The following is a 25,066-nucleotide window of genomic DNA, read 5'->3' on the forward strand; positions in this document are numbered from 1 at the left end:
TTTGCAAAATATATGTACCTATATTTTTTTTTTACCAGCTTTAGCCATCGGCTCCCTTCCTTGTTCTTTGATGGTGCCAAAAGCTTGCTGGTACTAATGAATTGAAGGTTGTTAGAGGTATAACAGATTGGGAGTTGCCCTGTAATAATTTAGGAATATTAGATGTTGATCTAGTTATTGGGATGTTTAGTTTAATAGGTGGCTGTCAGGAAAAACAAGCAGGATGGAAAAGAATGGCTTGAGATAAACTATCTCTCAGCAAACACTTGAGAGTTGGTAAGGGACAAACTGGCTCTGGGGACTGTGGCTCAATTTCCTGACGAGTCTACAATACTGGTTTTGATCAGGAGGGTCAAAGCATGGGAACAAAATAACTATAGCAGGATTGAAAAGGAACTCTCTCTCAAGAGAGTGGCGGTAATTGTTTGGGGGAACCAGACCGAGACACAAGGACCCCACTGGGGTGTCTAAAGAAGCTAGGTCTGGCTAGATCACCATCAGGGGATAAGTATCAGAGGGGTAGCCATGTTAGTCTGGATCTGTAAAGCAGCAAAGAGTCCTGTGGCACCTTATAGACTAACAGACGTATTGGAGCATGAGCTTTCGTGGGTGAATACCCACTTCATCAGATGCATCAGGGGATAGTAAGATTTTAGTTAAGATGGCCATGCTTTAGACCAGGGATTGGCAACCTTTGGCCCGCGGCCCGCCAGGGTAAGCACCTTGGCGGGCCAGGCCAATTTGTTTACCTGTCGCGTCCACAGGTTCGGCCGATCTTGACTCCCACTGGCTGTGGTTCGCTGCTCCAGGCCAATGCGGGTTGCGGGAAGTGGCACGGGCCGAGGGATGTGCTGGCCACTGCTTCCCACCGCTCCCATTGGCCTGGAGCAGTGAACCACGGCCAGTGGGAACCACGATCAGCCAAACCTGCAGACGCGGCAGGTAAACAAACCGGCCCGGCCTGCCAGAGTGCTTACACTGGCGAGCCGCATGCCAAAGGTTGCCGATGCCTGCTTTAGACTGTTTGCTGTTTTTAAATCTTTTTTTCTCTAAAAGCTTTGTTCCTACTGCAAAAATAAACAATACTTCTGTTCTAAGAGGGCTGTCCTCGTATACCACTAGTGACAGACTCTTGAAGGGAAGAACTACAGGAGTCCAAACCCAATTGCACTTGCAGGATAAGAATGATTGATACACAGAGTACTGTAGCCCGGGGCCCAGTATAAGAGTGGGTGAATTAGGACATGTCATGTTATAGTATGACATGTCATATTATATTATGACATGACACTGTAATAGTTGAAACCTTTTGACTGTTATATTTTAGTATAGTATACTATATATTTGAACATAAAAGTCAAAAGGACAAAGTATGTTTACTTTTTTCCCTAAATGATGTGTAAGGCTACGTTTTAGTCACGGGTATTTTTAATAAAAGTCATGGATAGGTCACGGGCAGTAAACAAAAATTCACGTCCGGTGACCTGTTCAAGGTTTGTACTGTATACCCTTGACTAAATCTTGGGTGCTTTGGGGGGAGGGGCAAGCTCACGGCACAGGACCCCAGCTGCTGCTGAGAAGCATGGGGGGACGTGGCAGCTCGAGACCCTCACTGGTACTGTGCGGGGCGGGGGGCACTGCAGCCAGAGACCCCGGCTGCTGCTGGGGATGGGGCAGGCGGCAGCACGCGGCCCAGGATCGTGACTGCTGCTGCGGTGGGGGGAGCGGGTGTGGCACCTGGGACCCCTGCTGCTTGCGGGGGGGCACAGTGGCTTGAGACTACCCCAGCAGTGGCCAGTGAGGCTGGCCCAGGGGCTGCTCGGGCGGCCCCCAGGCCAGACACACTGGCTGCTGCAGAACTCACGGAGGTCCTGGAAAGCCATGGAATTCATGTTCCGTGACCCCCATGACAGACTCACAGCCTTAATGATGAGCCTTAAAATTCCTCAAACAACCTCTCTCTTCCTCTGTACCAATCACCCACACTCTCTTCATCCAATTCCTTACTCAAAATGTTTCTTCTGCAATTATCCACCATAGAAAGAAATCTCACTTAAGAAATAATTCTTATTAACATAATAAATAACCATAATAATAATATTCTAACCCTTCATTTTTGAGCTTGCACCTCTACAGGCCAACTTGTCTGTTACATGTATGCAGTGATGTTGGGCTATTTTAGACGGTAAGCTGATTAGTGCAGGAACCATAGCTTCCTCTACACAAGCACCTAGGCCCCAGTCCCGCAAGCTGCTTCATGCAGGCAGACTGCTTTGCTATGGAGCACTGAAATCAGTTGGATTCTGCATGGGCAGATGGGTCTCCAGAGCTAGTGATGGGTGCTATAGAAATGCAAAAAAGAAAAAGTGCCAAACGCACTGCAAAGGCTCAATAAATAATGATACCTCTTTGCACCTAATGGGGACAAAGTTTCAAAAGCAGCCTCTGATTTTAGGCACCTAACTTTATACCCCTGGGAGCTGATTTTCAGAAATGCTGAGTCCTCACATCTCCAGCTGAAACAATCAGAGCCACAGGAGCTCAGCACCTCTGGAAAAATCAGGTACTGAGCTTCTAAAGCTGGGCACCCAAAATTAAAGACCATGAAAATTCTGCCACATGTTAGTGATGGTGACAAAGCAAAGTAGAACTATATTAGCCATTGTTCTATTGCCGACTTGTATGGGCAAAAGAAATTGGTATGGATTATTTTATGCAATGCTAAAATTTATAACCCTGCAACTCTGACTTCAGGAGTGACTTCAAGGTTCAGTACCCTGGCCCAGAAGAGATCTACAGTACATAAGTCTTTTGCATCTCATCATGGCCATTGTCGGATGCTATTTTCCAGGTTGAAAAGTATCCTTTCTTGTTTCCCTTTTGTCACTCCTCATTCCTTTTACAACCCAAACAGCATGACTAACTCCTGTAAAAGGCTAGCAGTGTTTGCCTGAAATAGTCTACCCTGGCAGCAAATATTGATCCTGCTGGGAAAAGATGAAATGGGTTATGCTGACTGAGGCATATGACTCATGCTTGCATCTGAATATCAGGAGGGAATGAGTGGCTGTCCAGAGAAGGAGGCTCTAGGGTATGGCCTGAGAGCAGTCCTGATGAAGAAACTCTAACAGCAGCCAAGCCCAGAAGAAGGTTGGAGCTGAACATCATCTTATTGTAATTCCTTTGTTAATAAAGCTAAACCATGAGAAGTGGGTGAGTTTCGGCTTCATATAGTGTGTTAGCTGTGCTTGTAGAACAAGATGGGAACACAGCCACTCATATTGTCCCATTCATATCCCTCTCCGCCTTTCATCTCCATACCTTCTTCTACATGCATGCCCCTCTACACCTAGTAATCCTGCCCTGACCTAGCCCACTTTGTCTCCACCCTCTCCTCCATCAAGACCTTCATGAATGCCCAGTTCTTTGAAGGGGCAATGGGACTTGAAGTCACTCAGCACTTGCTTCTCAAGGGTTGCTCAACTCCCTGCAGAACAAAATCCTATAACATATTTTTCCAGGAAGCCTGTAAACCCTAGCTCTCATCTGAGTGTTAGCAAGACCGACAAATTATCATAATTTAAAACTTCTGAAAAAACAAGACACATGCTAAACTTCACCATAAAATCATTTAGTTGTTTTTTTGTTTGTTTTTGTTGCATCTCAGTTTGATCCCTTATGTATTTGTTGTTTTCCTATTCACTTGTTAGGTGCCCGGCATGCTGTTGATACTATGTAAATAAATAAAATCAATAACAGCTAATAATACTAAAAGTGAAGGTCTTGTATTTAGATTTTTCAAAATTATAAAGTTAGAATTTCTAGGATAGAAAATGTGACTTTTACCCCTTCTCTCTCTCGCTCAGCTTATTCTGCTTTACTCATCTAAAGCTTTGTCTGCTGTAGGAAAAAAGGTGTATTCTTACCACATATTAGCTAAGATAGGGTAACTAACAAATCCTAGTGAAGACAAGGCAGTTTGTAATTTTAACTTGAATTAGCAGGTGAAGGTAAACCCTGGGCTTCCCCTCCCCCTTGTGTTTATCTCAACCTTGTGAAAACTACAAACTGGCTTGTCTTCACTAGGATTTTACCATGTGTTAGTTACCATGTGAGCTAATATGTGGTAAGAGCAAACCTTTTTTTTTTCTAGTGAAGACCCATCATTAGTGTCCATCTGCAGTCATATTCAAATGTTGACTGCACTGTCCACCTGCTTTATGCTGCTGTGACAGTCCTGACAACTGAGTAGAAAGCTGTAACATCTAACTAATTTGCCAGGAATAATAGAATCAAATTAATAGATAAAATGAATGAATAAATGGCTATATGCATTTGCCAGGGTTCAGTCAAACTGCATTACTCTGTGAAAAGGCCAGCTTTTCCAAATGGGTTATAAAAGACCATATGAAAGGTGAAGGGGTTGGGGGGAGTGTAGGAAAAGCTTATGGCTACTACCAGCTTGTGCAAGCCCCCAAACTGCGTGACCAATACTAGAGATCTTGCTTTTGCCACCGTTTTGGGGCTTGTAAGACTTTGTGCTGGAAAAGAGAGCTGCTGCTTTAAAGTCTGAATATAAAAAGGCTAGTGTCTGGATGTAGGGCTTTTAGAAAGAAATATATATGGTACCAGTAGCAAGCAAGAAAGGGAATGAAGCACTCCAAAGGGTTAAAGTTAACTTCAGTCTTACAGTGATCACCCTCTGGTACTGTGCAGTCATAAATTTCCTCTGTTTATAGAGTGTTTTTGATGGCAGGCAATTCTTTGTTGAAAGTTAAGTGCTCTTTTATATGAATAAATAAAGAAGGCTTTGGTTTGAACGAATACATTATTTTGACAAATGTTTATTGGAAACCCAATTATGGCTTCGTAAATCAGTGCTATCTGTGGTACATCAGGTGAGCTCACCAGTGCCACCAGATGTCACACTGGATACCAGTAGGGTAATTAAAACAATTTCATGGCACTCTGTCCCTCTTCCCTAGGTCTGACAGTAGTCAAAACAGGAAGAAATTGTTTATCTTTGATTTAACTTATTAAAATACTTGTTGCAAGATGTCATGGCCATACTTAACAGAAAAAAAACATTTGTTTTCAATTTGCAGTTAGATTAAAATGACAAGGTCAGGCACAATGCACAAGCCGACTGACAAATGAATTTTAAGAGCAGCCCAGCAGAGAAGGGAGGGAGGAAGGGATAGATTAGATAGAAAACACATTGTTTGAACTTTATCCTTAGGAGAATTTTTTGGGATTTTTTTGAAGTGGCCATTGCTTCTTTAAAATGTGTGTATCATTCATATGCATATTTCTTCATTTTTGGGTGCCCTCAGCTATGTTCATTCTGATTTAGCATTAGCAATAGGCTCAGAATTCACAAGTTCCTTTATGACAATGGAACTCTCAAATCAAGAGAGGCAGCACATCTGAAAGGTTGGGAGCATACTTACTGCATAGACTTTAATACCTTGTCTTCTTTTTTCCTGATTACAGTTTTTAAAAGGCAGAAATTTCTCTGATGAAGCGTATGCTGGCAATCCACACTTGCCACCAGTAGGGAACACAAGATTGAAGTAAGCTTTACAGTAAATATGTACATCTTCCCAACAGTTAATACTAACGCTAGGATATGGGCTAAATTTGTACCTACTAGAACTTTATGGGGTTAAAACGGTGAATGAGACCTGATCTAATTAGTATTGTGTAAGGTGATTATAAGTGATCCCTTTCCCACCTAATTACCTGAAACGTAAGAGGTGGATATTCAGAGGCACAGGAAGAAAGAGGATGGAAAAGGTGATTGGAGAGTGGCACACAGCAAGACAATGCACAAAAGCTGGAAGGAAGATGAGGAGTACAATGCCTTATTGGGAATTAGAATGATCAGCTTAACTGAAAAAGAAAGGAGCAAAGAAAGAACAGGGTTTACTTTCTGCTGTTTTTTTTCTCCTAGAACACTAACAGTAAACTCAGCCTGGGATCTAAAAGTCAAGCTGTAATTTTTCTGCTTGATACAGATACATCATCACTGGTAATAAAGATTCTGTGGACTAAATTCAGTCCTCGGTTACATCTGTGCCTCTGTCACTCTATTCAATGTCAGGTTTAGATGAAGGCAGAACTTGGCTTTGATGATGTGCACACACCAGGATGGAATCTAGCACCCTCTCTCATAACTATGTTGCCTCTGCAAAGCAAACAAAATAGTGCCATAAAAGTAGGGGAAACTTCTCTTTGCAGACATGGCTTTCAATACACTGAGGCAATAAGGGCCATTTGTACATAGTTATTTTTTATGACCGTAACTTCACTTTGAGTATCATTGATTGTCCTGCTAAGTCCCAGCCTCAACAAAAAGTCCCACTCTATAGTTGCCAGTAGGTGGAAATGTTTTCTGACTGCCAGCCCTGTAAACTCAACTTGCTGCACTCTTTCTTTCCTGCATATCACCAGGAATGAAGATTCTGCAATCCAAAGTATGCCCTCAGTCAGTGACATTTCTGGAAATCCATGGCCTTTAATGGATTTACACAGATGTAACTGACTGACCTTGTAAGTGGAACTTAAAAACAATTTGGTTGATGAGACAACACAAGGAAAAGAATCCAGCTCTGTCTCTCTTAGGGCTGGTCCACACAACCCCCCAGTTCGAACTAAGATACGCAACTTCAGCTACGTGAATAACGTAGCTGAAGTCGAAGTACCTTAGTTCAAACTACAAAGTACTTACCGCGGGTCCACACGCGGCAGGCAGGCTCCCCCGTCGACTCCGCGTACTCCTCTCGTGGAGCAGGAGTACCGGCGTCGACGGCGAGCACTTCCGGGATCGATTTATTGCGTCTAGACAAGACACAATAAATCGATCCCAGAAGATCGACTGCTTACCGCCGAACCCGGAGGTAAGTATAGACGTACCCTTAGGTGTGTTGGCTCTGCAGGGCTAACAAGAGTAATATAGAGTAAAAGCTTATTGTAATCACTGCAGTAAGCCAACGTGACACAATACACACAGGAAATAGCTCTGCTGCACTTTAAGGGAATTAGATGCACCAAAATGTCAGGCCTTCCCCCAAAGTTTAAGGGACACTTGCTGGTCAAACAGACATTTTCCTGGTATAACCTATTTACCGTCTGAGTCTCTTTTCTCAACCTCAATTTTCTCTCTGCCCCATTTTCCCTGCTCCCATGATGACATTATTTGGATGTGTGAGTCCTCATGGAGGAAGGAAAGAAGGGAAGGGGGGTGAGGAACTGAGGAGGGCTGAACGAGTGACTCTATAACTGAGCTAAAAGCCAGCAGCTCTCTCCCTGTTTCATTTAATAAAAGGCTCTGGCTATTCATTTACTTTCCTTATGCAATATATATTAAGCATTTCAAATAACTATATTGAAAGGTTGTCTGGTTTCACTGTAGTATCTGGCAAGCACCTCTCTAGAAAAATTCATTATTTTGTGATTTCACATCACTTCTTGGCGAGATCCCTATAGCAAAAGTACATTAGAAGAACTATTCTTCCTTTCTCCAGTGGCAAAGGCAAACTTGCGTCATACAAGGCCATGCAGCTGTATACCAGGACTCTAGCCTTCCCTATGCTGAGACTAAGGCTATGTCTACACTACTGTGGGATCGCCGCTGCTGAGATTGATGCACCGGGGGTCAATTTAGTGGGTCTAGTGAAGTGCTCTCCGGTCGACTCCGGTACTCCACCGGGAACGAGAGGAGTAAGGTAAGTTGATGGGAGAGCACTTCCCGTCAACCCAGTGCAGTGTAGTCACCACAGTAAGTCGACCTAACCTATGTCGACTCCAGCTACATTATTTATGTAGCTGGAGTCGCGTAACTTAGTAGTGTAGACATAGCCTAACACTTAAAGCATTAGATCTAAAAACCATTGGGAGAGAAATGTTTCAAGAGAGATATCTCTTCCTCTATGTGAGATTCCTGCCTTCAGCTATTAGCTATTTAGATTGCAGTGCTGGTATAATCCAGGTCTGCAAGCTACTGGCATCTGAAAATCCACACAGGGTGTGTGGGAGGATGAGAGCACAGCAATGAAACAGGAAGGTGTGTTACCAGAGCATCTGTAAAATATACTGATTGAGCACATCTCCCCAAAAGCTTTTTCTGGCCAGGTTCCTATTGCACTGAGGCCAAATTAAAGTTACTCTTCCCTGGTAGAACTCCCAGGGTAGGGCTGTGGGTTTGTAGCTACTCTTCCTAGTGAATACATGTACCTCTCTCACTGGGAGGGTAAATCAATCCTCTGTGATCCCTGTGTTCAGGTACAGTTAACATATCACAGTCCTTGGTTATTTCAGATGAAGCTCAGACCTTTCCCACTGCCAAGTAAGGAGATGTGAGCCTTGTTTTGAAGAGAAGTACATTTCAGAAACAAAGACGATGTCAACAGTAACTTGATTTGGTTTTATTTTTCTTACATTCTGTGTGGAAAAAATAAAACTGGGTTTGGGTGGGAGGGTAGGATTGGTTCTTTGTTTTGCCTTTACAGGGGCTATTTTTGTATTTTATTTATTTTGCAATTGATGGAAAAACACCAATATGCAGAAGTGCTTAGTTCATTTTATAAAGTCTTTGCTTTGTAGAGTAGTACAGCAGAACCAATAATTATTCAGAGCTGATAACTACTACCATTCCCATTAGCAAATATTTTACTTGAACTGCTCGTTGCAAGTATGAAAAGTAAAGCCAGAGTAACTAAGAGTCCCCCAGGCAGTATTTGCTTTGATTTGCACATATTTAAAAATTCACATAATTCTATAATGTTCATGGCATTATGAAATTTCTTATTCTACTGATTTCTTCTTCTCTTTCTCTTGCTAGTCCATCAACTTTATCTGAAGCACTCTCTTGTTTGAAATAAATAGTGGGATGGAAAAACTTATAATAAACAATAAGACAAATAATACCTAACCCCAGAGTGAGAACAATTGTGATGCTCACAAATGTAAAATATAATTGCTCAGTAACTGAAGTCTTCCAGAACAAACACACACACATTATGCCTAAAGTTACAACCACATGAGTGGCATAATAACTAGAAATATACTTTTTTGTTTTTTCCCCCTTGACATTAAAAAATGTAAAAATAAGAATGATCCCAACAACAGTCCTGAATAAAAATTCCATCCTCTTAGATTTGCAAAACGTAGTGTGTTGCTTCAAAGTCCAGCTGAAGCCCAAGGTCCAAAGAAATATTAGCAGAACTATACTACTTATGATATTTAATAGGGTGACCAGTGCAATACTCAGTATCCAAGAAGTCAGTGTGAACAGTTTATACAAGAGGTAGATTAATTTAGGAGGCACCCCAGAAAATTGATTATTATCAGGCAGAGATTTTCGTAATGATATCTGATAGTCAAGAGTTGACCAGGAAATGCTGCAGAAAGATGTGATGATGGAAGCATCTAAATAAAACACAAGGATAGATGTTAGTTCCATGGAAAAACTTAATATATTTTTACTTAAACATTCTTTATATCTGAGAGGAAGAATGGTCCAGTTGTTAGGGCACTTGTGAGACCCAGGTTCAATTCCTTGCTCCTCCACTAATTTCTGTGTGACCTTGGGTAAGTTACTTAGCCTTTCGATGCCTCAGTTCCCCATCTGTAAAATGGGGATAATAGCACTGCCCTACTTCACAGAGGTATTGTGAGGAGAAATATATTAAAGACTGTGAGGTGCTCAGTAATGGGAGCCATAGAAGTACCTTAGATATCTCCCTATTCAATAAGCGAAAACAAGATAGACTACTCTGAAATGATTCAGTTGGTTACATCCATTAGCTTTCACTTATCAAACACAATACAATGTTATTGTTAAATATTACTATTACATATTACAGTGAAACTTTTCCCAGAGTTTAGTAAAATAGATAACCTAATAGAGGAGGTTTTAAACTAAATGTTAAATAAAATTGTACTGGGATGTGACAAGGAATACTTTACAGTGTTACCTAATACTAGGGATTGCCTTCTTAGTGGAGATTTAACTATATTCAACTTTCGAATGAGAGAGACTTACACTGACTGAAAGCAGCCTTGTCATGCTCCATCAGGATGTAAATCTGAAGAATGAGCTGGGGTGTGGTCTCCAGGAAAGTCTTAAATACCCTGAGCATACTAATATCAGTCACTGCATCAATGGCGCATTTATGAATGATACTAGCAGGGCCCCCAGTAAGTTGATCTCCTGAGCTGTTTTGTTTAAAAGCAGCCTGGTAGCCATCTTTCAGTGCAAACCAATACCTACAAAGAGAAATATATATATATAAATTTGGTTATACGGGGTTTATTTTAAAAGCACTGTTCTAGAAAATAGTAAAAACTAATTAAGATTTCAGCCATTTTGTTCTTAGTTCAAATTATCATTATTTGTTTTTAATTCTCTTTGAATGGAATCCTTTACTTCTTACTAATGCAAAAATGCACATTGAGGTTAATGTTAGTGATGGGTGCAATCTAGGAAACTAAATTGAATGGAATGAGATTGGCCTGAGTAAAGACCATAGGACTGAGTTAATTAACTTTAATTTCTTTAAACAGGATATATTTCTGAATCTCCCCTTTGCTGCCTCTTGTCCCCTTCTCTTTAGGATGACACTCTGATTCATTTTGCATGCACCCAAATCCCTAGATGTACACATGCAAACTGGAGATTGTGCATACATGAAACTATGCGTGTATGCATGTATCCCTTAACATGAACGTCAGCTGATTTGCACATCTATATCAAATTTGCACATTCTTTTGTAGCTTCATTTTTTAAAATCTAACCCTAATTCTTTAAGCTGTCTCTTTTCTAAACACCCATAGAGACTTTCAATATAGAAAATAACTCTCAGGGGACACATATTTCAGACAATGACATGATCTGGACGGTGTCATATGATAAATCATATTCTTTGTCAGATATTGAGGGCATATAAATGACCTCTCAAAACATTTCTATTTTCTCCTTAAGGCTATATAATCGTTTCCTTTGAAAGAAAACTAAATGGAATGATACATTACACTGGAGCTAGTGAATCATGACAGATTTACTTCCTGCCTTGCGAAGTACTTTTTCTGTTCAAGATATCTGTATTGCCATGTGGGAGACCTAGGTTTAATTCCCAGTACCAAGTCATTTTTTTTCAGCCCTAGAGGAGTTGGCAGGGCTGTGGAAATAGAGTGCTTAGCCTTAGCCCCTTGAGAAGAGGGAATACTAAACTCTAGTCAAAAGAGACACCATCTGGATATTTAAGGAAGCAACTGTGATCATCTGCACACAGAAATCTATTCAGTCCTCCTTGGGGAAAAAATGATAGCTGCAAGCAGATGTAGGACCAGATCCCCAGCTGGTAAATCAGTGTAGATCCTTTGACGTCAAGAGTTACACCTGTGCTAGATAAGGATCTGGTCCATTGCCTCCAAAGTGGAAGTTTAAAGTAGGGTTGGGAAAACCCTGCAGATAGTAGATATGGTGAGCCAAGTCTAAAAGAACAGGCTCTAAGGGCTAATTACCTCATTTATTTCCTGTGGAATTGTTTAGCAATAAACAAAGAGTCTTTCAGAACCAGTTAGCAACGAACATACAAGAAAGAACATCCCCTAATAAGTATCCATGTAGGCCTCACCCCTGTCATCTTTCAAGGCAAAGTAACAATCTCATCCACTGAGTGCTTGCCCAGTGATTCATAAACATAATCATAAGTGATCCATAAACATCTGGTGTGCAAATTGCTGAAGAGAGACCATTCAATTATCATTGATTCCACTTTCAAATCCTTGGAACTTCCACTAGCCTTGTCCAAAGAACCTATTCTGACTCCACTATTGACAAAACAGTGGAAAAACAGCCATTCCACTAGGAAATTAACCTTTATTGTGCCTACTTTTTTGGTGTTGTGTCCCGTGGTTTAAGGTTTTCCTGAGAAGGCTAGTTCCAGCTCTGAAATATATACTAACGGTGAACAAATCTTAGAAGATCAGATTAGGCTCAAAGTAGCATCCAAAAGTTTGGACACTTGTCTAATATGTTCAAACCTCTTTGCTTTTCAAATCGGACTGTAAAACACACCAAAAAAAACCCTCTTGACTCTATTTGTGCCTGAAATACCACGTTAAAAAATAGGCTGTTTTCAGAGATGCTGAAATGCCATGAACTTTTTAAAGCTCAAAAATATTTATATTTTGAGGTAAGTTTCCTAATGTAGCCAAACCACTTCACATGATTAGAATATACACCCTCATCACAATGCCTTGTGCACACAAAAAAATGCTGCGAAAGTTATAATTTAATTTAAAATAACACAAGATTTATAATATAGACACCACTCCCCTTCAAAAGAGAGCTGTTTCGGAGCAGAGAGCTAGGGTGTGCAGCATCTAAACCTTTTGCAGGGCACCTATTCAAGTAAATAATTTCTACTATACCCTTCATTGGACACATGCAGAGATCTATTTATCTGTTTTATACTGCTGCCCATCACCATTGTACTGAAACTTTTCCATGTAAAATTAATAGCGACATTCTGAAAGGATTCTAATGCAGGGGTAGTTTAAGCAAATCTCAGACTCCTTGCAGAGTTGTTCTGGGGGCTTCCAGTTACAAGGCCCAAAATTCCAAGTGTGACCTCTCTCCCTACATTTGGCCAACTATTCTACAGTGCTAGCTGGGGGTTCACACCAGGAACATGGGTGGGGAAAATAGTGATTGTTTACACAAATGGTGAATGCATCTGAGGACTGAGTTAAAATGGGGAAGCTACAACCACACCTGGCTGCTTCAGCAGAGAGTGAATAGGCATGGAAACTGAACTTCCCTTTTCACCAGTGTAGGTGGGTGATCCCTCCAGGTCAGGGGTGAGGCACATTGGTGGCCTGCAGTGCTGCAGCGCATGACAGATTTCAGTCATCTGAATTTTATGTATGACACCTTTCACCAGCATTAAGGGCCAAATCCTGCTCTGTGGCCATGGAGGATACAGGTCCTATGACAATGCTGTGCTTTAACAGAGGAAAGGGAGAGAGACAGGATTTGAACATCTATGCCACCTGCCTGCTGCAGTGCTCTGCTTTGTGTGGGCTCCCTGTGTCCCAGCAATGCACTACCCATTGTCCCCAAAGAAGGCAGGGTGTACACCAGCCTTGGGGCTAAGCATTGCAGCAGTCACAGCTATGGAGCAGCTACGCTACTACTTCATGGCCTAGAGGACTGATTCCATGCCCTTCTCCTTGCAGAGATCCTTACAATGCAGCCTTGACACGCAATTTGTGCACTACTTCCATGGTTTGGATCTGACTCCATTACTTAAAAGAAAGAAACTCACAGGTGGAATTGTTTTCTTGTATTACATTTGTTGCATATTTATTTTACTGTGTTCTGAGTAATCGCCCATAAATAAAATCCTACACTGCTTGGCAAAACATCTGTAACTTTTTCAAGTTATAAAACAATTAAGAATGCAAACATCTGGTTCTTGCCTCCAAAATGTAAACATCTGTAAAGTTTGCAATGTTTTCAAGAAAAACTGTTAAAGTAAATCAACCTGTTACACACACTCAACCATCAGAGCCTGAGTTTGTCCAAACACCAAGTAAAAGTGCAAATCTGATGCACTGAATATGAGCTCCAGAGCTCAGTCCTGGGGGAGCAGTCATGGTACGAGGTGAACACCTGACATGTTGTTAAAGGGATTCCTCCAGAATAAGGTGTGTACTGGATATTATAGAATCATAGGACTCGAAGGGATCTTGAGAGTCATCTAGTCCAGTCCCCTGCCTCATGGCAGGACTACGTATTATCTAGACCATTCCTGACAGGTGTTTGTCTAACCTGCTCTTAAAAATCTCCAGTGATGGAGATTCCACAACCTCCCTAGGCAATTTATTCCAGTGCTTAACCACACTGACAATTAGGAAGTTTTTCCTAATGTCCAACCTAAACCTCCTTTGCTGCAATTTAAGCCCATTGCTTTTTGTCCTATCCTCAGAGGTTAAGAAAAACAATTTTTTTCCCTCTTCCTTTTAACAACCTTTTACGTACTTGAAAACTGTTATCATGTCCCCTTTCAGTCTTCTCTTTTCCAGAATAAACAAACCCAGTTTTTTCAATCTTCCCTCATAAGTCATGTTTTCTAGAACTTCAATCATTTTTGACGCTCTTCTCTGGACTCTCTCTAGTTTGTCCACATCCTTCTTCAAATATGGCACCCAAAACTGGACACAATACTCCAGTTGAGGCCTAATCAGTGTGGAGTAGAGCGGAAGAATTACTTCTCGTGTCTTGCTTACAACACTCCTGCTAATGCATCCCAGAATGATGTTTGCTTTTTTTGCAACAGCGTTACTCTGTTGACTCATATTTAGCTTGTGGTCCACTATGACCCCCAGATCCCTTTCTGCAGTACTCCTTCCTAGGCAGTCATTTCCCATTTTGTATGTGTGCAACTGATTGTTCCTTCCTAAATGGAGTACTTTGCATTTGTCCTTATTGAATTTCATCCTATTTACTTCAGACCATTTCTCCAGTTTGTCCAGATCATTTTGAATTTTAATGCTATCTTCCAAAGCACTTGCAACCCCTCCCAGCCTGGTATCGTCCACAAACTTTATAAGTGTACTCTCTGTGCCATTATCTAAATCATTGATGAAGATATTGAACAGAACCGGATCCAGAACTGATCCCTGCAGGACCCCACTCGTTATGTCCTTCCAGCATGACTGTGAACCACTGATAACTACTCTCTGGGAATGGTTTTTCAACCAGTTTTGTACCCACCTTATAGTAGCTCCATCTAGGTTGCATTTCTCTAGTTTGTTTATGAGAAGGTCATGAGAGACAGTATCAAAAGCTTTACTAAACTATCAATTACCTATTCTCTCATGATAGATTTATTAGAATGTTCATAAATTATAAATATTTTAGCATCCATTCTGGCCATTCAGGCAGCTCATTTGAATATAAAGCTTACACTTATATAATTCTTGAAACAACCCAACATTTCATTTAGCACCTGTAGATCTGCATATGAGCTGAGTGCCATAAATAGACCGACATGCAAAATCAGGTCTATGAAAAAATTTGCTCATTACAAAATAGCAACTACAGCTGTCAGCGATCTCAGCAGTTTAATATATTTTAAAAAAACAAATTTCATCAACTATGTTACAAATGATACCTCACTTTACTAAAAGTGAAAGATTTATTTTTTTTAAATTCACTCTTTATTCTGTTTGTTTATAATATGTACTCCCTCATTTTGGACAATGAAAACAGATTGTCAGTTTCACTTTCTTTAAAGTTACTTCCAATCCATTTTGCTTTCAGTTTCTTATGTATTAGCTCAAGGTTGCAATATTGGGAGGCAACACTGTAGGAGAGTGATTATTTTTAAAAAATATATATTTCCTTATTAATTAAAAATATATCCATTAAAAACATTTATATTGATCTTAGATTTGTAGGGGAGAAGTGTTCACACACAACCTAAGTTCTGGGGACAAATTTGATTTGGTCATTATAGGGCTAAATATAATAGTGCTATTTTAAAAACAATAACTGTTAAATAATATCTTTTTATTATTCTAGAGTTTACTAAGAATTTGTTACTTGACAGACTACAGAACAGAATGTCATACTTTATTTACTCCTGAAAATATCACACGTCAGCCGTAAGTATTCAGCTGTCAGTTACTGCTTCTAGAAAGCGCATTCATTTTGATAGAAACTGGGGGGGGAGGGGAGGAGGAGAGGAGTGGTTCTGCCTTTGTGATATTGTCTTCACAGGCTGGAATGGAAATATGCTTCCATTCCAAAGTGTCTGGAACAGAAGGATCTTTTGGATTCCACTCTCCATCTTCTGCCTTGAGCAGAGAGCAGGATTCAAATCAGACAGAGCTAGCTGTGAGGGCACAGAAAATCACTGTGGAATGTAATCTCTGCTGCTTTATTTCCCACTGTGATCTCTGATTGACTATCTCCTTTTATTTTAATAGCAGTTTCTAATTATTTTTCACGTTGCTAAAATCTAAGGGCCGGGTCGGTCATCCCCTACATTGGGGAAATCTGTGAAAAAGGCAGGAATCTTTGCTTGTTTCCACTCAAAATATCCTCTTCATCATTTCATCAGGTGGGCCTGTTCTCCTATGAAACTGGCCTCCTAAAACCATGGCAACATGCACAGGTCAGGGATGCCTGTATTTATTGCTTTGTGACATCCCTGGCAGCATACCTGCTGCTTCCATAGATATGAGCCTTGAAGGATACATGTTGTCAATGACTCCATGCTAGCTGCTTCTCCTTAAACCTTAAAGGGAAGTCATCTCTTCTGTATGTTAATTTTCTGAACACTAAAAAGGGGCAGTTTAAGTTCTCAGTAGTTACAAAACTAAGTTTGTTTTGTTTGTTTGTTTGTTTGAAGGAAAATACCCCAAATAGTAAACATACACTGGTAGAATATGAACAAATACATATTATTACTTAATCTCTAGTGCAGGGGTGGACAAACTACGGCCTGGTGGCCACATCTGGCCCTCCATATGTTTTAATCTGGCCCTCAAGTTCCAGCCGGGGAATGGGGTCCGGGGCTTGCCCCACTCCGGCGCTCCAGCCGGGGAGTGGGGTCGGGGCTAGCCCCACTCTGCACAGCTCCCAGAAGCAGCAGCATGTCCCCCCTCCGGCTCCTACACGTAGGGGCAGCCAAGGGGCTTCGCACGCTGCCCTCGCAGCTCCCATTGGCTGGGCAGGGGGGACATGCCGCTGCTTCTGGGAGCTGCTTGAGGTAAGCGCCACCCCTGCCCCTCTCCTGCACCCCAACCCCCTGCCCCAGCCTTCACCCCCCCCCCATAGCCAGATGTGGCCCTCATGCCAAAGTCTGCCCACCCCTGCTCTAGCGCAATTAAACTATTGCAGCACCCATGTTAACATCCTCTCTGAAATTTGGTCTTATAAATCCTCTACTTTTTAATGTTAATTGCCTCCCTGACCACCAGTGGAAAAAGAATAATTTTTCTTGAAGAACTTCTTGCTATTTGCATGAGTTGCTTGAGGTATAGCCACCTCTGTTCTGCATTGGTGTTGCCTTGTACAAAATCCATACTTGTAGCAACAGAGCCTTTTGAAGTTTTGCTCTGAAATTCTCTCATCATTTTGTAAAATGCCTTGACATAGTCCAGGGTGCCACAAAACACACAAACCCATTCCAATTCCTAATGGACTTAAAAATTCAGCTTCATTAAAATGATTTTCCAGATGCATCTGCCCCTGTTCAGACAAATGTTTCTTATCCCTGATTTTACATATCAAGAGACATGATGGCAGCTGCTAACATAGCCCTGTGCTGTGTCACAACCAGCTGCTGAAGTTCAATCTTTCTCAGGTATCCTGAAACTCACCTAGACTCTGATCCAGAAAACTGCTCCAGATAGGTGGACCTCTGAACCCAGGAGTAGGGCTGCTGAACCGACGAGGGGGGATGCCATTTTAGATTTGGTGCTGGTGAGTAGTGAGGACCTCGTTGAGGAAATGGTAGTAGGGGACAACCTTGGCTCGAGTGACCATGAGCTAATTCGGTTTAAACTAAATGGAAGGATTAACAGAAATAAAACTGTGACTAAGGTTTACGATTTCAAAAAGGCCAACTTTAATAAATTAAGGCAACTACTTAGGGAAGTGGATTGGGCTAACATACTTAGAGAGCTAAAGGCAGATGAGGCTTGGGATTATTTCAAGCTAAAGTTGCACGAGCTGTCCGAGGCCTGTATCCCGAGAAAGGGGAAACGGTTAGTAGGCAGGAGAATTAGACCTAGCTGGATGAGCGGGCGTCTCAAAGGGGCGATTAAGAAAAAACAGAAAGCGTACAAAGAATGGAAGAGGGGACAGATCGGCAAGGAAACCTACCTTATTGAGGTCAGAGCATGTAGGGATGCGGTGAGAAAGGCCAAAAGCCGTGTAGAGTTGGATCTCGCGAGGGGAATTAAATCCAATAGTAAGAGGTTTTATAGCCATATAAATAGGAAGAAAACAAAGAAAGAGGAAGTGGGACCGCTGAAGCATGTAGATGGAGTGGAGATTAAGGATAATCTAGGCATGGCACAATATCTAAATGAATATTTTGCGTCGGTGTTTAATAAGGCTAATGAAGGGCTTAGGAATAGAGGGAGCGGGACAGAGGGGAATAAAGGAGGGGCGATTGCAATTACAGTATCAGAGGTGGAAGCCAAACTTGACCAGCTAAATGGGACTAAATCGGGCGGACCGGATGATCTCCATCCTAGAATATTGAAGGAGCTGGCGCGAGAAATTGCAAGCCCCTTGGCGATAATTTTTAATAAATCTGTAAACTCGGGGGTCATACCAATGGACTGGAAAATAGCTAATGTGGTTCCTATTTTTAAGAAGGGGAAGAAAAGTGACCCGGGTAACTACAGGCCTGTTAGTTTAACTTCTGTAGTATGCAAGGTCTTGGAAAAAAATTTGAAGGAAAAAGTAGTTAAGGACCTTGAGGTGAATGGCAATTGGGACAAATTACAACATGGGTTTACGAAAGGCAGATCGTGCCAAACCAACTTGATCTCCTTCTTTGAGAAAGTAACAGACCTTCTAGATAAAGGAAATGCGGTGGATCTAATTTACCTCGATTTTAGTAAAGCGTTTGATACTGTGCCGCACGAGGAATTATTGGTTAAACTAGAAAAGATGGGGATCGATATGAAATTCCAGAGGTGGATAAAGAACTGGTTAAAGGGGAGACTGCAGCGGGTAGTACTGAAAGGTGAACTGTCGGGTTGGACGGAGGTCACCAGTGGGGTTCCTCAAGGTTCGGTTTTGGGTCCGATTTTATTCAATCTATTCGTTACTGACCTCGGAACCGAATGTAGGAGTGGGCTGATAAAGTTTGCGGATGACACAAAGTTGGGAGGTATTGCCAATTCGGAGAAGGATCGGGATATTCTGCAGGGAGACTTGGATGACCTTGTAAATTGGAGTAACAATAATAGGATGAGATTTAATAGTGAGAAGTGTAAGGTGATGCATTTAGGGATGACTAATAAGAATTTTAGTTATAAGTTAGGGACGCATAGGTTGGAAGTGACGGAGGAGGAGAAGGACCTCGGAGTCCTGGTTGATCGCAGGATGACTATGAGTCGGCAATGTGACGTGGCTGTGAAAAAAGCTAATGCGATTTTGGGATGCGTTAGGCGAGGTATTTCTAGTAGGGACAGGGAGGTGCTGCTTCCGTTATACAAGGCGCTGGTGAGACCTCATTTGGAGTACTGTGTGCAGTTCTGGTCTCCTATGTTTAAAAAGGATGAACTCAAACTGGAACGGGTACAGAGAAGGGCCACTAGGATGATCCGAGGAATGGAAAACCTTTCCTATGAAAGGAGACTCGAGGAGCTCGGTTTGTTTAGCCTAACCAAAAGAAGGCTGAGGGGGGATATGATTGCTCTCTTTAAATATATCAAAGGAATTAATACCAAGGAGGGAGAGGAATTATTTCAGCTCAGTAGTAATGTGGACACGAGAACGAATGGATATAAACTGGCCGTGGGGAAGTTTAGGCTTGAAATTAGAAGAAGGTTTCTAACCGTCAGAGGGGTGAAATTTTGGAACAGCCTTCCGAGGGAAATGGTGGGGGCGAAAGACCTTTCTGGCTTCAAGATTAGGCTTGATAAATTTATGGAGGGAATGGTTTGAAGGGATAACGTGATTTTAGTCAATTAGGCATTAACGTGCCATCGCGGGTAAAATGAGGGTCCGGCTGTAGAATCTTGCCTGTATGCTCGGGGTTCTGCTGATCGCCATATTTGGGGTCGGGAAGGAATTTTCCTCCAGGGTAGATTGGCAGAGGCCCTGGAGGTTTTTCGCCTTCCTCCGCAGCATAGGGCAGGGGTCGCAGGCTGGAAGATTCTGTTGTGGGTGGGTCAGCTTTTGTGGCCTGCATCATGCGGGAGGTCAGACTAGATGACCATATTGGTCCCTTCTGACCTTAAAGTCTATGAGTCTATGAGTCATTAAAAAACTGTTGAGAATAAACATTATGTTAAAGGAATTAAATGTTTACAATTCTTTCCATTTTAATAATCTAAGCTCTTATTAGCAATATAAACAAGGATTTTTAAATATATGAGTGACAGAATACACCCCTGTATTCATACCCTACACTCTATTGTAATAATCTTTGTACAAGGTATGCCTTTTAAGGTATCATTTGAAAACTCATAATTTGCTGGTCAGTTTTGTCCTCATAAAATGTGTGGCAACATTGTATATGAAGTTATAAGATTCCCCTATATGATGTTATTAACACATGTTCCAAACCCCACAGCCTGCCCAGGCAGAAGTCAGCAAACAGGTCTGTCCTAAACAAAGGAATGTGTGCTAAGCAGTAAACAGGATCATCAAGCAGGAAGGGAAAACAAAGGAAGCTCAAACAGATGGAAAAAATCCAGTAGGGAACATCCTTCCACATAGACTGTCTCCTGTTTCTCAGCTGGAAATGTTTTTCAAGAGCGACAATGAAACTATAAAAAGGAGGGGCAAACACACCAAAGGACCCCTCTCTCTCCCAGCCCATTGCATTCTCTGCACTTGAGAAGACAAAAGAAACAGCCATTGGACTCTGGGGAAGGGGTCCTGACCTGTAGAGATTGGTCAGTAATCTTGCTGGAAGCATGTGGTGAGAAATTTTGCTTGAATCTGATATAGTTTAAGTTAGATACTAGAACGCATTTTTTCTTTATTTTTCTTGTAACCATTTCTGATTTTTATGCCTCATTACTCATACTCAAAAGCTATCTCTTTGTAGTTAATAAACTTGTTTTATTATTTGATCTAATCCAATGTATTTAAATTGAAATGTTTGGATAACTCCATTTAAGGTAATAAGCTGATATATTATTCCCTTAAAGGAATAACAGTATTACTATATTTGTACTGTCCAGAAGGGGGCTGGACAGTAAAGGATATATATTTCTGTGGAGAATCTGAGACTGGGAGTATGTTGGGGTCACCCTGCAGTATAACTAAGGCTGGTGAGTGGCAGGCTGTAATTACACAAACACATCTGGGAGTGACCTGCATGCTGGAAGATGTTTGTGAGCAGTAATGATTGGAGGCTGCAGCAGCAAGGCATTGTAAGGCACCCCAGACTGCAGGCCAGGAGAGTAACAACCCCCACCCAACACCGATCTGGAGTGCATCCTGGTATGTCACAATATGGTTTTAATATTTATTGTTGTTAACATTTATATTGAGATAGCACCGCAAGATTCAGCCCCATTGTACAAACATATAATATTCCCTGCCCCAAAGAGCTTACAATCTAAAAGATAATTATCAGGTGTCTGAGACAAATGACAACCAGTGTGGCATCTGGAAGAAAGGTAACAAATAAATATAATAGGAGGTGTGTAATACTTAACCACTTAGTAGTAGTGATCACAGCTCTCCACCTCCCTAGCCATTATTAAGTTGTACTTAACAATGTGAATTACCACAGAGGTGAGTTTTGCATAAGGACTTGAAGGAGGACTAGCTATTTTCCAGATTTTCACTGGGAGCTTTTACCAGCGCAGGAGGGGAAGCATGGGAGAGAATGTGGAAGTTCTTGTTGGAAAAATGGAGAACCAGATGGTTGACATTGACAAGAGTGAAGGTAGGAGTCAACTTTGTAATAAATTAGGTAGCATGGTCAGTTAGGTAGCATGAAGCAAAACTGTGGAGGATGTTGAAGGTCGGGAGAAGAGGTTTGTGTTTGATGCTGTCATGGCTACAGGGCAAACTGCACTCCTTTTAGTCCCTCTCAAGTGCACCCCTTAGCTGACAAGCCTGGCTTCCAGCATCTTGCTTTGGGTAGAATCATGCGGAAGCAATCACTCTCAGGCTGGATCTCTGGGCTACAGCCCCCTAGTTCCCAACCACATTAACAACACAAGCCCAACTTGTTTTTTGGCATCTGTAAATTACCCTTCAGGAGTCTGTAACAGCAGTGACGCAAAAACTTTGTCTTTGAAACCATTATTTATTCATTCCTCAAAAGGTAAAAAGCATTTAGGAAAATGGGTTATCATACTGAAAGGCCTGGGCAGATACTTCCTTACTTAACCTCTCTATCCATAGCTCAAAGAGGTCCAGCTTATTCCCATTTCTGAGTTGGGAGAGCCAGCCTGCCCTGCTTGCAGTATACTCCCTCTGTCAATCTGGGTGTCAGATTCCATTTGTTGACAACCCATTCCACACTTCTCCTCCCTGAGGCCAGATTTTTTTAGGTTTAGGATTCTCTTTGATTCTGTGCTCAGCCTTGGCAAGAATAAACCATTCTAGCCTGGATAGAGCCAGATATGGGGTATTCCCCAACAAATAGCTTTTCCATTGCTTTCTCCAGGACTCTTATCTGTGTCACTCCTTTGCTTCCTGCTAGTTTCACCCTTAGCCTCCTGTGATATAACTCCTGGCAGTTAGGCAGGTTAATATCAAACATAACCTGATGCGGATATATTTATTTTTTAAAAATACACCTAATGCCCTCTTTCTCCTCAGAGAAGGGGAGCCAGAGGAGGGACTTAAAGAAGAGGTGACAGAGCAATGAACCAAGAAGATGATCTTAGCAGCAGCATTTTGAATGGATTTGAGAGGGGCAAGAGTATACAGTGAGAAGAGGAGGGGCCAAGGACAGGGTCCTGAGAGACTCCTACCAAGAGAGGAAAGCTGATAATGTCCCTTTAATACTGAATGCTAAATATCAGTTTAGCTAGACAAATCCACCAAATATATGGGTTTGCTAAGAAGATAAAAACTTGGCCAGACAGATAACAGGGACATTTCTAGCCCAAAATTAAAATCTTGTAAAAACAAGCCTTTATAAAACCTAACATCAATTTTCAAAATGAAAACAATCCTTTTAAAACAAATTAATATTCCGCAGCAGTGTTAGAAACACTAGCATTGCAACAGGAAGAACATGAAAGTAAAACTGACTGTAAACAAAAGTGAAACTTATTGAAAGAATATATGAGAGGCGAAAGTAAAGAAAGAAAGTAAACAGTGATAAGTAAACCGGATCTTAAAAATTATTTCACTCTTAATAATCTAAGGTTTACAGGTAAAGAAAGTTGTTTGAGATTTTTCAATTGGCATAAATGCACCTTTTTAGAATGTCCACAGTTTATAAAAGTATTTTAAGGAGCATTTAAAATTAGCATTTTCTTCTATGAAGTACATGCTAAAGCACATAATTATAGTGTCTTTGGCAAGTCTACATTTTCCCAGCAAGAAACCTGTTACTCACAACAATCATATCCATAGATGGATTAAGATCCAGAACCTCTGAATTTCTCAACAAGAAGTTTTCACATCACTTTTAAAAGGGAAGTGATGTGTAGTCTCAATATAGATGCAAACTGAATTGAAAATTACTTTTCAAAGTCACAAACAGAGCTGAAGGAAAATTTTTTAAATTTATTGAACATGCACCTGTCAGCAAACAGGGATTCTAGTCACCATGGACATGAGCCTGCAAACACTCACTATAGAGCTCAGTGCCTAATACCATGAGTAACTGCTCATTCCTGTCCTCCAGACTCAACCTTCTTTCTATCCATATCACTGCACTTTCCATGTTAATGAATTTCTTTCACCTCAGCTACCCTCAGAGGCAATTCTCCCCTAAGTATCACCCTAAAAACTTCTTTTTCTTTATCAGTTACACAACTGACTTTCTCTGTCCAGCATTTTTATGTAATATATCCTGTATAAAGAATGTGGTGCCAAATGAAATTGAATTGTAACAGTTACAGCTAAAATAATTATTGATAAGGAAAATGAAATAGGTAAGACTTATAGCTACATCAAAAATGGAGGGCCAAATTTACCACTAGCATAAGAGAACACAATTCCATTGACATAAATAGAGTTGTGGTTGCTGTCACAGCAGTAGATTTGATCTGGAAGTTGTATTAACATAACAATAGGGCTTCTGGTTTAATGGGTTATTAATTTCATGGGGGGGGGTATTTTTAGCAATATTTGAGTTTTATGTAGATGTCAAAAAACTAGGGTTTTTCGGGGCTCTTTGTACATACTGTAATGAGTAATGTATATTATATAATGAATAATCTCTTTGTAACGTTACCTAGTGCACTTAACGTTGTACTGTTTCAAACAGCACTATGTTAAAGCACAGTAAGGAACCTTTAGTGTGTACCAACAGGGTCTACACAGACCAATTAATGCACAACATATTAGTGTGGTTTAGAAATCACGCCCCCGAATTAGTCCGCATTAATGCTCTATGTAGACAAGGCCTTAGATACAAGTAAGCACTTCAGGGGTTTTTCCAGAGTTTATGGGATAAACTCTAGTTTTAATTGATTGATTGATTGATTGATTGATTGATTGAATTTGGGGTGTTTTATTGCTGTTTATCAGTTAAAACCTAAAATCAGCAGCCCTGCATAATTAGCTGACACTGAAAGTTCATAGTGAACCACACAAAAGCAATATGATTTATTTTTGTAATATTTGAAAGTTGGCATTTACCTTGTAAAAATTCCACCATGCAAGAAATGAAGTAGAAAAATCCAGTTCAGCTTCCCAGGATCAGGGCTTCCACAGTCGTCTTTAAACCATTCATAACTAAATATCTGTACTATTATTGATGACAGCAACCTAAAAACCAGTGTCAAGATACCCAAAGAATATTGTCCCTCACAGAAATAGTTACTAGTGACCCAGATATCTGCTGCAATATCAGCTACATAAATTACAATTCCAAGAACTGACACAGTAAAATTCCACTTAGTAAATTTCATTATTAGTTAGTTTTTCATTATTGTCACTGTGTTATCACTAAATATAAGAAGGAGAAGAAGTCAGAGCATATCTAAATACACTCTTACACCTAGTGATACAACCTTCTCATAATGTTTTCTATAAAGCAAAGCTGTAGTGTATATTTTCAGTATGGAAAATTGAATCAAAATAAAGAGACTTCAAGTTTTATGCTCTTTGCTAGAATACTAAACTAATTCCATTGCTACATGTCCATTCCAGAAAGCG

At 40.9% G+C, this 25,066-nt stretch overlaps 1 protein-coding gene across 1 annotated transcript; it reads right to left on the reverse strand.

Moving 5' to 3' along the window:
* Nucleotides 1-8,785: 8,785 nt before the first annotated feature.
* XKR9 (XK related 9) lies at nt 8,786-24,819 on the reverse strand. The gene is made up of 3 exons (XM_065400210.1): nt 24,548-24,819; nt 10,046-10,269; nt 8,786-9,429 (listed from the first exon to the last, which is right to left on the reverse strand). The coding sequence occupies exons 1-3, from the start codon at nt 24,817-24,819 to the stop codon at nt 8,786-8,788; spliced, it is 1,140 nt and encodes a 379-aa protein (XP_065256282.1).
* Between the last annotated feature and the right edge of the window lie 247 nt (nt 24,820-25,066).

The sequence above is a fragment of the Emys orbicularis genome, chromosome 2 (assembly GCF_028017835.1).
Source record: "Emys orbicularis isolate rEmyOrb1 chromosome 2, rEmyOrb1.hap1, whole genome shotgun sequence".
Classification (NCBI taxonomy): domain Eukaryota; kingdom Metazoa; phylum Chordata; order Testudines; family Emydidae; genus Emys; species Emys orbicularis.